Here is a 15,977-nt window from a genome sequence, read left to right as displayed (position 1 = left end):
GACTCTGGGCAAGTCACTTAACCCTCCATTGCCCCATGTAAGCCGCATTGAGCCTGCCATGAGTGGGAAAGCGCAGGGTACAAATGTAACAAAAATAAAATAGATACTATTGGAGATTCTACATGGAATGTTGCTATTCCACATTCCATGTAGAAGCCTGCGCGGCCACATTGGTGATCTGCAAGGGCCGACTTCTACATGGAATGTTGCTAGTGGAATAGCAACATTCCATGTAGAATCTCAAATAGTAGCAAGAGTGGAGGAGTGGCCTAGTGGTTAGGGTGGTGGACTTTGGTCCTGAGGAACTGAGTTCGATGATTCCCACTTCAGGCACAGGCAGCTCCTTGTGACTCTGGGCAAGTCACTTAACCCTCCATTGCCCCATGTAAGCCGCATTGAGCCTGCCATGAGTGGGAAAAATGCGGGGTACAAATGTTACAAAAATAAAATAGATACTATTGGAGATTCTACATGGAATGTTGCTATTCCACATTCCATGTAGAAGCCTGCGCGGCCACATTGGTGATCTGCAAGGGCCGACTTCTACATGGAATGTTGCCAGTGGAATAGCAACATTCCATGTAGAATCTCAAATAGTAGCAAGAGTGGAGGAGTGGCCTAGTGGTTAGGGTGGTGGACTTTGGTCCTGAGGAACTGAGTTCGATGATTCCCACTTCAGGCACAGGCAGCTCCTTGTGACTCTGGGCAAGTCACTTAACCCTCCATTGCCCCATGTAAGCCGCATTGAGCCTGCCATGAGTGGGAAAGCGCAGGGTACAAATGTAACAAAAATAAAATAGATACTATTGGAGATTCTACATGGAATGTTGCTATTCCACATTCCATGTAGAAGCCTGCGCGGCCACATTGGTGATCTGCAAGGGCCGACTTCTACATGGAATGTTGCTAGTGGAATAGCAACATTCCATGTAGAATCTCAAATAGTAGCAAGAGTGGAGGAGTGGCCTAGTGGTTAGGGTGGTGGACTTTGGTCCTGAGGAACTGAGTTCGATGATTCCCACTTCAGGCACAGGCAGCTCCTTGTGACTCTGGGCAAGTCACTTAACCCTCCATTGCCCCATGTAAGCCGCATTGAGCCTGCCATGAGTGGGAAAGCACAGGGTACAAATGTAACAAAAATAAAATAGATACTATTGGAGATTCTACATGGAATGTTGCTACTATTGGAGATTCTACATGGAATGTTGCTATTCCACATTCCATGTAGAAGCCTGCGCGGCCACATTGGTGATCTGCAAGGGCCGACTTCTACATGGAATGTTGCTAGTGGAATAGCAACATTCCATGTAGAATCTCAAATAGTAGCAAGAGTGGAGGAGTGGCCTAGTGGTTAGGGTGGTGGACTTTGGTCCTGAGGAACTGAGTTCGATGATTCCCACTTCAGGCACAGGCAGCTCCTTGTGACTCTGGGCAAGTCACTTAACCCTCCATTGCCCCATGTAAGCCGCATTGAGCCTGCCATGAGTGGGAAAAATGCGGGGTACAAATGTTACAAAAATAAAATAGATACTATTGGAGATTCTACATGGAATGTTGCTATTCCACATTCCATGTAGAAGCCTGCGCGGCCACATTGGTGATCTGCAAGGGCCGACTTCTACATGGAATGTTGCTAGTGGAATAGCAACATTCCATGTAGAATCTCAAATAGTAGCAAGAGTGGAGGAGTGGCCTAGTGGTTAGGGTGGTGGACTTTGGTCCTGAGGAACTGAGTTCGATGATTCCCACTTCAGGCACAGGCAGCTCCTTGTGACTCTGGGCAAGTCACTTAACCCTCCATTGCCCCATGTAAGCCGCATTGAGCCTGCCATGAGTGGGAAAGCACAGGGTACAAATGTAACAAAAATAAAATAGATACTATTGGAGATTCTACATGGAATGTTGCTACTATTGGAGATTCTACATGGAATGTTGCTATTCCACATTCCATGTAGAAGCCTGCGCGGCCACATTGGTGATCTGCAAGGGCCGACTTCTACATGGAATGTTGCTAGTGGAATAGCAACATTCCATGTAGAATCTCAAATAGTAGCAAGAGTGGAGGAGTGGCCTAGTGGTTAGGGTGGTGGACTTTGGTCCTGAGGAACTGAGTTCGATGATTCCCACTTCAGGCACAGGCAGCTCCTTGTGACTCTGGGCAAGTCACTTAACCCTCCATTGCCCCATGTAAGCCGCATTGAGCCTGCCATGAGTGGGAAAAATGCGGGGTACAAATGTTACAAAAATAAAATAGATACTATTGGAGATTCTACATGGAATGTTGCTATTCCACATTCCATGTAGAAGCCTGCGCGGCCACATTGGTGATCTGCAAGGGCCGACTTCTACATGGAATGTTGCTAGTGGAATAGCAACATTCCATGTAGAATCTCAAATAGTAGCAAGAGTGGAGGAGTGGCCTAGTGGTTAGGGTGGTGGACTTTGGTCCTGAGGAACTGAGTTCGATGATTCCCACTTCAGGCACAGGCAGCTCCTTGTGACTCTGGGCAAGTCACTTAACCCTCCATTGCCCCATGTAAGCCGCATTGAGCCTGCCATGAGTGGGAAAAACGTGGGGTACAACTGTAACAAAAAAAAAAATTGATACTATTGGACATTCTACATGGAATGTTGCTAGTGGAATAGCAACATTCCATGTAGAATCTCCAATAGTAGCAACAGAATCTCAATAGTAGCAACAATCCATGTAGAATCTCCAATAGTAGCAACAGAATCTCAATAGTAGCAACATTCCATGTAGAAGGCTGCGCAGGCTTCTGTTTCTGTGAGTCTGAGAGTCTGATGTCCTGCGCGTATGTGCAAGACGTCAGACTCACAGAAGCAGAAGCCTGCGCGGCCACATTGGTGATCTGCAAGGGCCGACTTCTACATGGAATGTTGCTAGTGGAATAGCAACATTCCATGTAGAATCTCAAATAGTAGCAACAGTGGAGGAGTGGCCTAGTGGTTAGGGTGGTGGACTTTGGTCCTGGGGTACTGAGGAACTGAGTTTGATTCCCACTTCAGACACAGGCAGCTCCTTGTGACTCTGGGCAAGTCACTTAACCCTCCATTGCCCAATGTAAGCCGCATTGAGCCTGCCATGAGTGGGAAAGCGCAGGGTACAAATGTAACTAAAATAAATATAAATGTAAGGAACTGGTGATTAACAAGGTAATCAGTGACTAACTGAGGAAGGAAAGGTGGTGTTCAAGAGCACCGAACTATGATCAGCCAGTTAGGGGATGAACCCCTGTTTGACATTGTGAATGTGAACAAAGGTCAAAGAGACTAAGATGAGACAATATAATGTGCTGCTGAAGTGATTACAGCTGAACTGATGTAAATAAAAGAAAATCCTTTATTGTAAGACGGTTGGAGTGTCTGTCCGCTTGTTGGGAAGTACCTACTAAGGGCACAGTGACTGGAGGTAGCTGTGGTTGTGGAGAGCTGAGGAGTGGAGTGGGCCACTGTAAGAGGGCCAGAAGCCCGCGTTGAAGCATACCGGCTAAGCAGGGTCAGCCTGGACCAAAGACTGGAAGGGAGACCTGCTGACAACTGTTACACTTTTTGTAAAAGGAGAGTATTTTGATAAGACTTGTAAAGCAAGCTTGTATTCTCTTATTTGCCGAATCTATCGCCACTCACCGGCATGTGATGAGAATATGGCCGACCTGGCCATGCTGTTGCCATCTCTCCACCTCTCCTAGTATGCTGATAAGAGCTGCAGGGCTCTCTGGAAGACCTTTGCTCATTGGCCAGTTGTTCAATTCCCATAATTTTACCTCTAGTTTTGAACCTGTGGACTAATAAAAGCAGAGAACCTATAAATATGAAGGTGCAAATGATATCTATATGTGCATACAACTTCCCGTGTAACTGCATTCAGGTATTTATGTATCTAGTACGTTTATATAGCCCAATAATCTACGGATACTCTTTTTACAGATGCAAGGCAGTGGGTTTCCTTACGGGCTAAGATCGTCACTTGGAGCTTGGTTAGAAATACACTTTTAATTTAAACTGACCTCTTAAACCCTCTTACATTGACTCTTCCATCCACTTTCCCCGTTCGCCTCTTCCCAAAGTCTGTTCAGCAGGCACGCTGCTCTTATTTGGGCCTTTCTCCTCCGTGCCTGGAGTAACCTTCCTGAACATGTGCATGCTGTTCCCTTTCTTACTGGATTCAAGTCCAGCTTGAGTAGAGGAGTGTGGTAGCCGTGTTAGTCCACTCTTAAGGTTATCAATAGAAATCAAACAAAATAAAACATGGAAAAGAAAATCAGATGATACCTTTTTTTATTGGACATAACTTAATACATTTCTTGATTAGCTTTCGAAGGTTGCCCTTCTTCGTCAGATCGGAAATAAGCAAATGTGCTAGCTGACAGTGTATATAAGTGAAAACATTCAAGCATTACTATGACAGTCTGACAGGGTGGGAGGATGGGGGTGGGTCGGAGGTATGCATGGGGACATCAAAGCATATCATTGATATTCTAACAGGATGGGTGTGGATAGGTGAGGGGTGGGGTGATCAACAGAGACATACAGCTTTATGGTTTATAATGGGCTAGGAACCCCAGATCCTTGTTAAGTCCTTTCTGTTGGGTGTTAAAATATTCAATCATTCTGACTTCAAAGGTCTTAACACCCAACAGAAAGGACTTAACAAGGATCTGGGGTTCCTAGCCCATTATAAACCATAAAGCTGTATGTCTCTGTTGATCACCCCACCCCTCACCTATCCACACCCATCCTGTTAGAATATCAATGATATGCTTTGATGTCCCCATGCATACCTCCGACCCACCCCCATTCTCTCACCCTGTCAGACTGTCATAGTAATGCTTGAATGTTTTCACTTATATACACTGTCAGCTAGCACATTTGCTTATTTCCGATCTGACGAAGAAGGGCAACCTTCGAAAGCTAATCAAGAAATGTATTAAGTTATGTCCAATAAAAAAGGTAGCATCTTATTTTCTTTTCCATGTTTTATTTTGTTTGATTTCTATTGATAAGTCCAGCTTGAAAATTCTCCTCTTTCAGGCTGTTTTTAAAACTCGAGTCTTAATTCTCCTAAGCATTTTCTAGGCAGCAGAGATCCTAGAACCTCTTATGAAAGTCTTTGATAAAGAGTGCCTACTCTCCTTGCAAGATCCAAGACAGCGACACAAAAAGCAGAACAGACGAAGAAATCTATATGAAGATGACATAGGCCGTGTTTCGCCCACACATGGGCTGCCTCAGAGGCAAATAATATTGAGAACTGGATTTCTCTTCACATATGCGTTGTGACTCATATGACAAGGAATCCACATGATGGTTTCGTGAATCCTCCAGTGTCATTGCTAAAACAGCTGTTCTGCTTTTTTGTGTCATCGTACTCTTTCCTTGCAATCTAGCTAAAAGCGCACTTGATGTGGAAAACTGTGTACGCTTTTAACTGGGCTGAGAACAATTGTCAGACGGACAATCTAGGTGCATTATTTTTAATGAGACAGCATTCTAGCGGGCCAACTGATTCTTTTGCCGGCTTCTTGCTTCTGCTATACTTAAAAAAGTTTTTACTATTTGCCTCCAACGCAATCTTTTTTTCAAAGTCCCTCTTTGCCTTCCTTATCAGCGTTTTGGATTTGTAATCTTTTGCCTGCTTTTTATTTAAAGACATCTGGTCCACTATGGTCTCTATTGCAACCTCGCTATAGGGATACCCTATCTTTCCTGTTTTGGTGACATCTTTGAAAGATACCTTGCTCCGAACCATGTGCTTTTGAATGACTGTCAACCTTCCCCCAGTTTTTAGTTTAAAAGCTGCTCTATCTCCTTGTTAAATGCCAATGCCAGCAGCCTAGTCCCACCCTGGTTAAGGTAGAGCCCATCATTCCAGAATAGGCTCCCCCTTCCTCAGAATGTTGCCCAGTTCCTTACAAATCTAAAACCCTCCTCCCTGAACCATCGCCTCATCCACGCATTGAGACTCTGGAGCTCTGCCTGTCTCTTGGGCCCTGAATGTAGAATGGGGAGAACTTCTGAAAATGCTACCCCAGAGGTTCTGGATTTGAGCTTTCTACCTAAGAGTCTAAATTTGGCTTCCAGAACCTCTGTCCCACATTTTCCTACCTCATTTGTACCCATGTGTACCATGACAGCAGGCTCCTCCCCAGCACTATCTAAAATCCTATCTAGGTGACTAGGAGGGTGGTAAGGTGAACAAGGTTGGGTCCTGGACCCAGGATAAACCAGAACCACACAGGTTTAAGGTGGATTACTGCAATTCCTTATATGCGGGATGCGAAGCTCAAACCATTAAGAAACTCCAGACTGCCCAGAACACCGCAGCCAGGCTGATATTCGGAAAGGCGAAATACTATAGTGCTAAACCCCTTAGAGAAAAATTACACTGGCTTCCACTAAAGGACCGAGTTACATTCAAAATATGCACCTTAGTTCACAAAATTATTTATGGAGATGCCCCAGACCTTATAGATCTACCAGAGAGAAACAACAAAAGTTCATCACGTACTTTCTTAAACCTCCATTATCCCAATTGCAGAGGACTTAAATACAAATCAATACATACATCTAGCTTTTCATACATCTGTACACTACGATGGAATGAATTACCAACCACTATAAGAAAAGTACGCGACCTGATGACCTTCCGGAAACTACTGAAGACTTGTTCAAAAAAGCGTACAAAATGGATCCCTCATAACGATCTGACTCCTAAACTACACCAGACACAATTTTATACTGGAACTCTTTTATTTTGCCTGTTTTATTTACACCCTAATTACTGATAATCACACCCTGTCCTGATATCATTATGTTATGTTGTTATCCACTTACCCACTTCTTAATCAACATAATTTTCGTATGAACCTTAATAGCAATAATTCTGAAATTCCTCTCCGTTAATATGATTGCCATAATATTCCTATACACCTTATCTCTTATATATACTCTGATTCTCTATTCCATCAATGTGATTGTAGTTGTATTATATTGTAAGCCACATTCAGCCTGCAAATAGGTGGGAAAATGTGGGATATAAATGCAGCAAAATAAATAAATAAAATAATATTTTATTGTAGGTGTCAGGTAGGGGTCCTATTCAATTCACATGTGGGGAAGAAAAGTGAACACAAAAACTAGTCCTTTCAAACATGAATGTCCTTCCGTAGCTGCTCCTGCAGGGCCACAGCATGCCAGGCACCCCAGAGTTACCAGTACAACCATTAGCAGTTCAGTGAGGCCAGGCTGGGTCAAAGATACAAAATTGCAAGGCTCCAAGTCAAACTTGGTCAACCTGACTGTAGCAGTTCATACATAGGCAGTGGAGGCATATGAACTGGAACGTTGCTGTTTCCCCCTGGGCTTCCTTAACCTAGCTGTCTGTGTCCTGGGCTTTTATACTTCTTGGACCATTCCATCCTGGCTCCTCCCCTCCCATGTCACTTCCCCCTTGGGCGGGACTAAGTGTTTTAAGGTGGATCTGACACTGTGAAGGAGTATCCTTGAGGGGACGTGGCAGCCTCCTATAGACTCCATCACTAGGAGGAACTTAAAACTAACTGATAACAGGTTTGATAACTGGCTTGCTATGGGGAATAAGATTTACATTTTAACATTGGAAAACTGTAAATGAATAGTAACCTGTATTTGTTGTTCAATGTAATATTTAATTGTGTAGAAATATTACATGGGCAATTTTAAAATGTTAATTATGATTTTGAAAATGATTGTAATCCACCTTGAATCTGTCTGAGATAGCATAATATAAATTCCAATCGAAATTAAATTAAATTAAGTCTTCAGACATTAAGATCAGATTTGGGTCATTTGAACTTCCCGAGTTAAGAGGATGCTAACATGGATATTAACAGAAGTCCCTCAACTATGTGACTTTCCAGAAACACTGGTTGACTTACCTCCTTACTATTGGTCAAACTTAGTGTTGTCTTGGTAAATCCGGCTCCTGGCTTTTGTGCCATTACTTTCACTTGGAAATGTCCATGCTTAGCTTCACCACGTGCTGGCCAAAACTTGGGGTATGACTAAGGATGAAACATAAACACATAGATAGATCACTAATATCTGGAGTATGACAGAAAAAAACCCTATAACTGAGAAAGGGAATTTAGATAATTATAAGCAGATTCTTCCTCCACCTCCTGGCTTCCTGCTCAGTTGAAACTGGTCTCTACAGTGCTATGGAACATTTGTTTCCATTTACCCAAGGTTTATTCCCTTGATTTTTAACCCTAGCTCATTTAGAGCCAGTCCTCAGCCAGAGGCCACAGAGTGTGGCTCCCTCTGTAAACTAGTACACATGCATGGAGGGTATCACTATTAAATGATCGCTGAGACTCTGGTCTACTCAACACTACTTTTCCAACATTTCCAGTGGCTGGGAAATGTATTTCTGGAATGGCAAAGGATTCTAAATTTGAGACCATACATTGGAACAGGAAAGAGAAAGGAAGAAAATCCTGCCCTTTTTTTTAATTGTTGCCAGAGAACGTAGTAAAAGCAGTTAGCTTAGCAGGCTTTAAAAAAGGTTTGGCTGGCTAGACTTGGAGAAAATGCACTGCTTATTTCTAGAATAAGCAGCATAAAATGTATTGTACTGTTTTGGGATCTTCCCAGGTACTTGTGACCTGGATTGGCCATTGTTGGAAACAGGATGCTGGGCTTGATGGACCTTCAGTCTGTCCCAGTATGGAAATACTTATGTACTTAAAGGGAGCAACAACTGGTAGCATAGGTGAAGCTAATAAAGATCTTATTTAATTATCCTGTGAGAGTTTGCAGTGATAACAGGTTAAGTCTTCAAAGGTTGCAGGAGTCAGATCTAAGGAGAAACCCCCAGCTCGGTATAGGATTGTAGGATGAAGCCAATTAGGAAGGGGATGCAGAAAGGCAATTAAAAAAAGTAGAAGAGAAAATGTAGCAGCTCTGGGAGTGTATATATAAGGAGATCTCACACAGGTAACTATCCAGGAAAAATCTTAATTGGTACCAATATGGACCCGACACGGGACCCTGTTTCGGCAGGAGAAATTTTTCTGTTTGGATTACTATGGCATCAGTGGTGATTTCGTCACTTTTAGCGCCGTTCTCAGCTTTGCTATTTTCCATGACATGTGGTGAGCTGTGTTTGTCCATATTCATATATGTTGTTCGCACCAGGATTATATGCCTGTACCAATATCTAACACCTGCAAGTGTTCTCAATATGAGATTGAAGGGGGGCAGACTCAAGAAAAATGTCAGGAAGTATTTTTTCACGGAGAGAGTAGTGGATGCTTAGAATGCCCTCCCGCAGGAGGTGGTGGAAATGAAAACGGTAACGGAATTCAAACATGCGTGAGATAAGCATAAAGGAATCCTTTGCCGAAGGAATGGATCCTCAGGAGCTTAGTCAAGATCGGGAGGCGGGGCTGGTGGTTGGGAGGCGGGGATAGTGCTGGACAGACTTGTACGGTCTGTGCCAGAGCCGGTGGTTGGGAGGCAGGGCTGGTGGTGGGGAGGTGAGGATAGTGCTGGGCAGACTTATACGGTCTGTGCCTGTGCCAGAGCCGGTGGTTGGGAGGCAGGGATAGTGCTGGGCAGACTTATACGGTCTGTGCCTGTGCCAGAGCCGGTGGTTGGGAGGTGGGGCTGGTGGTTGGGATGCGGGGATAGTGCGGGGCAGACTTATACGGTCTGTGCCCTGAAGAGCACAGGTACAAATCAAAGTAGGGTATACACAAAAAGCAGCAAATATGAGTTATCTTGTTGGGCAGACTGGATGGACCGTGCAGGTCTTTTTCTGCCGTCATCTACTATGTTACAATACGCCTAAGGCAGTTCGTCCCGCCGAAACACAGTCCCGTGTCGGGTCCATACTGGTGCCAATAAAGGTTTTTCCTGGACAGTTACCCGTGTGGAACACTCCCAGAGTCGCTACTTCTGTTGTTTGCTCTATTACTTTTTTGGATTTTCGTAGAGGTATTCTCTTGCTGCTGTCTGCTTTGACCTGGAAGAAAGAGGCAGTGTATATACAGCGATTCTAATACCACTTGAAAATATCCTTAAGTGGGCAAAGATTTTAAAAAACGTCCACTTCAAAAGATGTCCAGTTCAAGGCATGTACACCTCCTGCTAATAACAGGTCCGAGGTGGTTTTGTATAATACTATGGGGTCCTTTTTTACTAAGGTGCGCTGAAAAATGGCCTGTGGTAGTGTAGGTGCGTGTTTTGGACGCACACAGAATCATTGTTCAGTGCACCTGCAAAAAAATGCCTTTTTTTAAATTTTTGCCGAACTTGGACATGCGGCAAAATGAAAATAGCCGTGCGTCCATTTTGGGTCTGAGATCTTACCACCAGCCATTGAACTAGCTGTAAAGTCTCATGCAGTAACCGGGCGGTAATGACCTACAAGCATCAAATACCACTTGGCGTGCGTCCGATACGCACATCCAAAAATAACTTCGGCCTCACGTACTGGACGCGCACCAAAAATGAAATTACTGCAAGAGCCACACAGCAGCCGGGCGGTAAACTCCATTTTGGCGTGCGTTGGGCGTACATAGATGCTTACGCGGCTTAGTAAAAGGGTCCCTATATATTAGAGCTGACAGGCAGCCATCTTTGTGGATGGTCATCCCATCTGACTTTCATATTGCACAGCAACTTCCAAACAGGGCAAGAGAAAGGAATGGTATTTTTGTACTAGAATCAAATCACTGCACCCTAAATGTCTGCACAGTAAACCTTAAGGTCCCAAATCTGTATAACTTAGAGGAGAGGAGAGGTTGCGGGAGGGGGAGAGAGGGCAGGATATTATACACTGTGGAACAACGTGCTGACATTCAGCCGCGTTGAGGGAAGACAGTTTTCAGACGGCCTGTTTACAGGGGTGAAATGATTTAGACATAATGAAGCACTAAAAGAAAATTCTTTGTAGCAGTGCTTCATTTCGTGAGGTTCAATGGAGGAGAAAAATCTGACAGAGAAGAGGAGCAGAGGAAGACTGTGTGAGACTGTGAAGAAAAGCTAGATCAGTGGCCCTGTGCTTTGTGAGGGTCTATCGGTGCTGAGTTCAGGGGGAGTTAGAGAGAGAACGTCACAAGTCATCAGAGCTCACCTCATTCAGCTCCTGCATCTTGTTCATAAGAACTACAGCAGAGCAGTTATAATCATAAACCAGAGCCCAGAAATCAGGTACAGTTTCCTTCAGGGGTAACTGCGTGATGATGAATTTATCTTCTTCTGCATATGACTAAGAGAGAGAAGATTCATTATAACAGCTTCAATACCACCTTGTTCTTCCTGTCTGCATTCTCATGTTTCTCCTCACACCCTCTATCACACGTTATCACTACTTATGAGGGATATTAAGGAAGGCCCCTATCACAGTCCCTCCCCATCGCATTAACTCCTTTCTCTTAAAACTAACCGAAGATACAGAATACCTATCTCTCCCTTGTCTCTTCAGTGCTCAGGTTTTTAAAAAATATACTCTATAAAAAAATACATTTATTTCCTGTTTCTTCTACTTCCTCCAAACAAAGCCTTGAACACTGGAGAGAGAGCGTGCAGGGCAGCAGTGAGGTGACTGGGTCAGTTTTGACAAAACAAGGTGTAAGGTGACAGGATAGATCCTTATTTATTTATTTAATGGGTTCCATACTTCACTATCCACAGTACTAGGTGGTTCACAAAGAAGGGTATAATCGAATGGCGCCGGCCAAATAGATGGGCGGCCATCTATATGGCTGACGCCGTAAAGAGCTGTCCCCGACCGTATTATCGAAAAAGATGGCCGGCCATCTTTTGTTTCGCTAATACGGTTGGGGCCGGACAAATGTCAGAGATGGCTGGGTATGAGATGGCCGGCATCGGTTTCCGGCGATAATGGAAACTGAAGTCGGCCATCTCAAACCCGGCCAAATCCAAGCCATTTGGTCGTGGGAGGAGCCAGCATTTGTAGTGCACTGGTCCCCCTCACATGCCAGGACACCAACCGGGCACCCTAGGGGGTACTGCAGTGGACTTCAAAAATTGCTCCCAGGTGCATAGCTCCCTTACCTTGGGTGCTGAGCCCCCCAAATCCCTCCCCCCCAAACCCACTCTGCACAACTCTACACCACTACCATAGCCCTAAGGGGTGAAAGGGGGCACCTACATGTGGGTACAGTGGGTTTTGGGGGGGGGGGTGGAGGGGTCCCATTTACCACCACAAGTGTAACAGGTAGGGGGGGATGGGCCTGGGTCCTCCTGCCTGAAGTGCACTGCACCCACTAAAAACTGCTCCAGGGACCTGCATACTACTGTCAGATAGCTGGGTATGACATATCAGGCTGGCAAAACATTTTTTTTGGGTGGGAGGGGGTTGGTGATCACTGGGGGAGCAAGGGGAGGTGATCCCCGATTCCCTCTGGTGGTCCTCTGGTCAATTGGGGCACTTATTTGAAGCTTGGTCCTAAAAATAAATGGACCAAGTGAAGCCGGCGAAATGCTCGTCAGAGCCGGCCATCTTTTTTCCATTATCGGCCGAAGCCGGCCATCTGGTAACCACACCCCCGTCCCTCCTTTTGTACCCTGCCGAAACGCCCCCTTGAAGTTTGGCCGGCTCTGCTATGGCAAGCAGTTGGCACCGGCCAAAATTGGCTTTCCATTATACCGATTTGGCCGGGTTCAGGAGATGGCCGGCCATCTCCCGATTTGTGTCAGAAGATGGCCGGCGATCTCTTTCGAAAATAAGCTGGAAAGTTACATTCATAATAACAAATTTTAAAATACCAAAAACAAAATAAAAACATCCACAAAACAAAATAAAACCATAGTTTATTATAACTCGCCAAACATTTGCTTTAAAAATATAGACACCAAAAATCTAAAAGACTTCTTGAAACAAATGTACCTTAATAGTTTATGAAACTGTAAGTTGTTCACTTTTTGCAAGCCTTCTGGAAGCGCATTCCATAATCTTACCCCTTCCACATAAAATATCTTTGATTTAGAATCATCAAGCCTAATCTGTTTGACAGAGGAGAAGCTTATCAGCAGAAAATAATGGTCGTGAAGGAAAAATTATGTCTTCCCTAATAATTTTATTTCCTTTAGTCACAGCAGATGAATCCAGGAACTTATGGGTTATGACCATCTACCAGCAAGTGAAGATACAGGACAACCCTGAACTCTGTCATATAGGACTGGGTATGCAGCCTGGTTAGTCAGTATCACTCGTACAAAAGCAGAAGAAATAGGATAAATACAGCTTTCTCCTTCCTCACAGACATTTGCTTATTTCCGATCTGACGAAGAAGGGCAACCTTCGAAAGCTAATCAAGAAATGTATTAAGTTATGTCCAATAAAAAAGGTATCATCTTATTTTCTTTTCCATGTTTTATTTTGTTTGATTTCTATTGATAACCTTTAAGAGTGGACTAACACGGCTACCACACCTCTCTATTTAACATGTAGAACCCCAAAGAGTAGCAACATTCCATGTAGAACCCCAAAGAGTAGCAACATTCCAAGTAGAATCTCAAAGACTAGCAAGATTCCATGTAGAAGAAGGGCAACCTTCGAAAGCTAATCAAGAAATGTATTAAGTTATGTCCAATAAAAAAGGTATCATCTTATTTTCTTTTCCATGTTTTATTTTGTTTGATTTCTATTGATAACCTTAAGAGTGGACTAACACGGCTACCACACCTCTCTATTTAACAAGTAGAACCCCAAAGAGTAGCAACATTCCATGTAGAATCCCAAAGAGTAGCAAGATTCCATGTAGAACCCCAAAGAGTAGCAACATTCCAAGTAGAATCTCAAAGACTAGCAAGATTCCATGTAGAAGAAGGGCAACCTTCGAAAGCTAATCAAGAAATGTATTAAGTTATGTCCAATAAAAAAGGTATCATCTTATTTTCTTTTCCATGTTTTATTTTGTTTGATTTCTATTGATAACCTTAAGAGTGGACTAACACGGCTACCACACCTCTCTATTTAACAAGTAGAACCCCAAAGAGTAGCAACATTCCATGTAGAATCCCAAAGAGTAGCAAGATTCCATGTAGAACCCCAAAGAGTAGCAACATTCCAAGTAGAATCTCAAAGACTAGCAAGATTCCATGTAGAAGAAGGGCAACCTTCGAAAGCTAATCAAGAAATGTATTAAGTTATGTCCAATAAAAAAGGTATCATCTTATTTTCTTTTCCATGTTTTATTTGGTTTGATTTCTATTGATAACCTTAAGAGTGGACTAACACGGTTACCACACTCCTCTACTTAAGATGGAAGATACCGCATACAGCCGCATGATAAAGCAAATGAACAAACTTTTGGAAAAAGAAACAAAAGTGAACAGTCATCTTTACTTTCTGACATCCTTCCTCACAGGAATCAGGCATAACAAGACTGTGATATAAACATACTGAGAAAATTGGAAGTTGCAGCAACAAAGCTAAACTGAGACACAGACAAAAAACAGCATGAAACCACAGCATGAGAACAGGATCCTGGATTCATCTGCTGTGACTAAAGGAAAGAGAACTATAAGGTAAGACATAATTTTTCCTTCCTTGTCATCAGCAGCAGGTGAATTCAGGAACTTATGCAATGTAGCAAAGCAGTCCTCAAGTAGAGTGGGAAACAGAATCACCCACAGAGATCACCGATGCTCCGAAGGATGCTTCTGACCAAGCCACAATGTCTAAACAATAATACTTGGAAAACGTATGTAAGGAGGATCATGTAGCTGAACTGCAAATTTCCACAACAGAATATGCATGTGATTCTGCCCATGAGGTAAAAAGAGCTCTGGTAGAATGATCTCTGAGTGAAACTAAAGTTTGTTTTCCAGAAATAATGTAAGCTAAAGAAATGACTTCATTAATCCAGAAAGAAATAGCCTTAATCAAGCCCGTCATCAGGATAAAGAGGTGATCCAACCTTCGAAAATCATTGGTGACCAGAAGCTACTGAAGAAGAATATGGTAAACATCCAGCAAGTGCTGTAAATGAAAGTCCTTCTCATAATCTTCCTTCTGAAAGGATGGAAGAAACAATGGTTAGTTTAGGTGAAAGAAAGAAACCACCTTAGGAAGAAAGGATGGGACAATGCGAATGGTTTCCCCGGACTCTGAGACAAGAAGGAATGGATCTCTACAGGTTAAGGCCTGAAGCTCAGAAATCCTGTGGGTGGAAGAAATCACCACCAGAAATACAGACTTCAATGTAAGATCCTTCAAAGTAGCCTTTTTAAGAGGCTCAAAGAGATACATCTTCAAAGCCCAAAGGACCAGAATAAGATTCCATTTCAGACAAGGAGGACAAATGGGAGGCTTAAGATGATTGACCCCTTTTAAAAAGCGCATAACGTCAGGATGAGTGGCAAGAGGAGTATTCTGAAGCTGTCCCCAGAAACAGGCTAAAGCAGCTACATGAACTCTGAGAGAATTATAGGCCAGACCTTTCTTAAGACCATCCTATAAGGCTAGAATGTGAGCCACAGAAGAATGAAAAGAAGATCTTTCTTTCTGCACACTATGCTTCAAAAAGTATCCAGACCCTAGCATATGCCAAAGATGTCAAACATTTCCTCGCCTGAAGCAAAGTAGCAATGACCTCTTCAGAGTAATCCTTCTTCCTTAGTCTTGACCTCTCAAGAGCCAAGCCATAAGACCAAAGGGGGGGACAGATCCTCCAACTTGATCATTCCTTGAGCAAAAAGCCCTTGACAAACTGGAAGCTGAAATGGCTTGTCCACCAACAGACAAATCAGATCCGCATACCACTGTCGTTCGGGCCAGTCTTGAACTACGAGAATTACCTGGCTTGGATAGGAAGAATCCTGTGGAGCACCTGCCCTATCATTGGCCATGGGGGAAATACATTGATCAGACTTGCCATGGGCCAAGGCTGAAGGAAAGCCTCTATTCCCTCCAAACCATGCTCTTTTCTTCTGCTGAAGAA

General features: G+C 43.6%; 1 protein-coding gene and 1 long non-coding RNA gene across 2 annotated transcripts in view; one reads left to right on the top strand and one right to left on the bottom strand.

The window, feature by feature from the left end:
• LOC115462757 overlaps positions 1 to 13,321 on the top strand; it is a 32,166-nt gene extending 18,845 nt beyond the window's left edge. Inside the window, exon 3 of the long non-coding RNA XR_003940953.1 lies at positions 13,123 to 13,321. This is a non-coding gene — a long non-coding RNA (uncharacterized LOC115462757). The remainder of the gene's footprint in view (positions 1 to 13,122) is intronic.
• LOC115462755 (receptor-type tyrosine-protein phosphatase kappa-like) overlaps positions 1 to 15,977 on the bottom strand; it is a 230,236-nt gene that overhangs the window by 8,465 nt on the left and 205,794 nt on the right. Inside the window, exons 25-27 of the mRNA XM_030192735.1 lie at positions 11,141 to 11,275; positions 7,938 to 8,063; positions 3,649 to 3,806 (exon numbers count right to left, since the gene is read on the bottom strand). Coding sequence (XP_030048595.1) covers positions 3,649 to 3,806; positions 7,938 to 8,063; positions 11,141 to 11,275 — 419 coding nt within the window. The remainder of the gene's footprint in view (positions 1 to 3,648; positions 3,807 to 7,937; positions 8,064 to 11,140; positions 11,276 to 15,977) is intronic.

This window comes from Microcaecilia unicolor, chromosome 2 (assembly GCF_901765095.1).
Source record: "Microcaecilia unicolor chromosome 2, aMicUni1.1, whole genome shotgun sequence".
NCBI lineage: Eukaryota > Metazoa > Chordata > Amphibia > Gymnophiona > Siphonopidae > Microcaecilia > Microcaecilia unicolor.
Note: the sequence above shows the minus strand (reverse complement) of the source record. Positions and strands in the feature narration are given on the sequence as shown.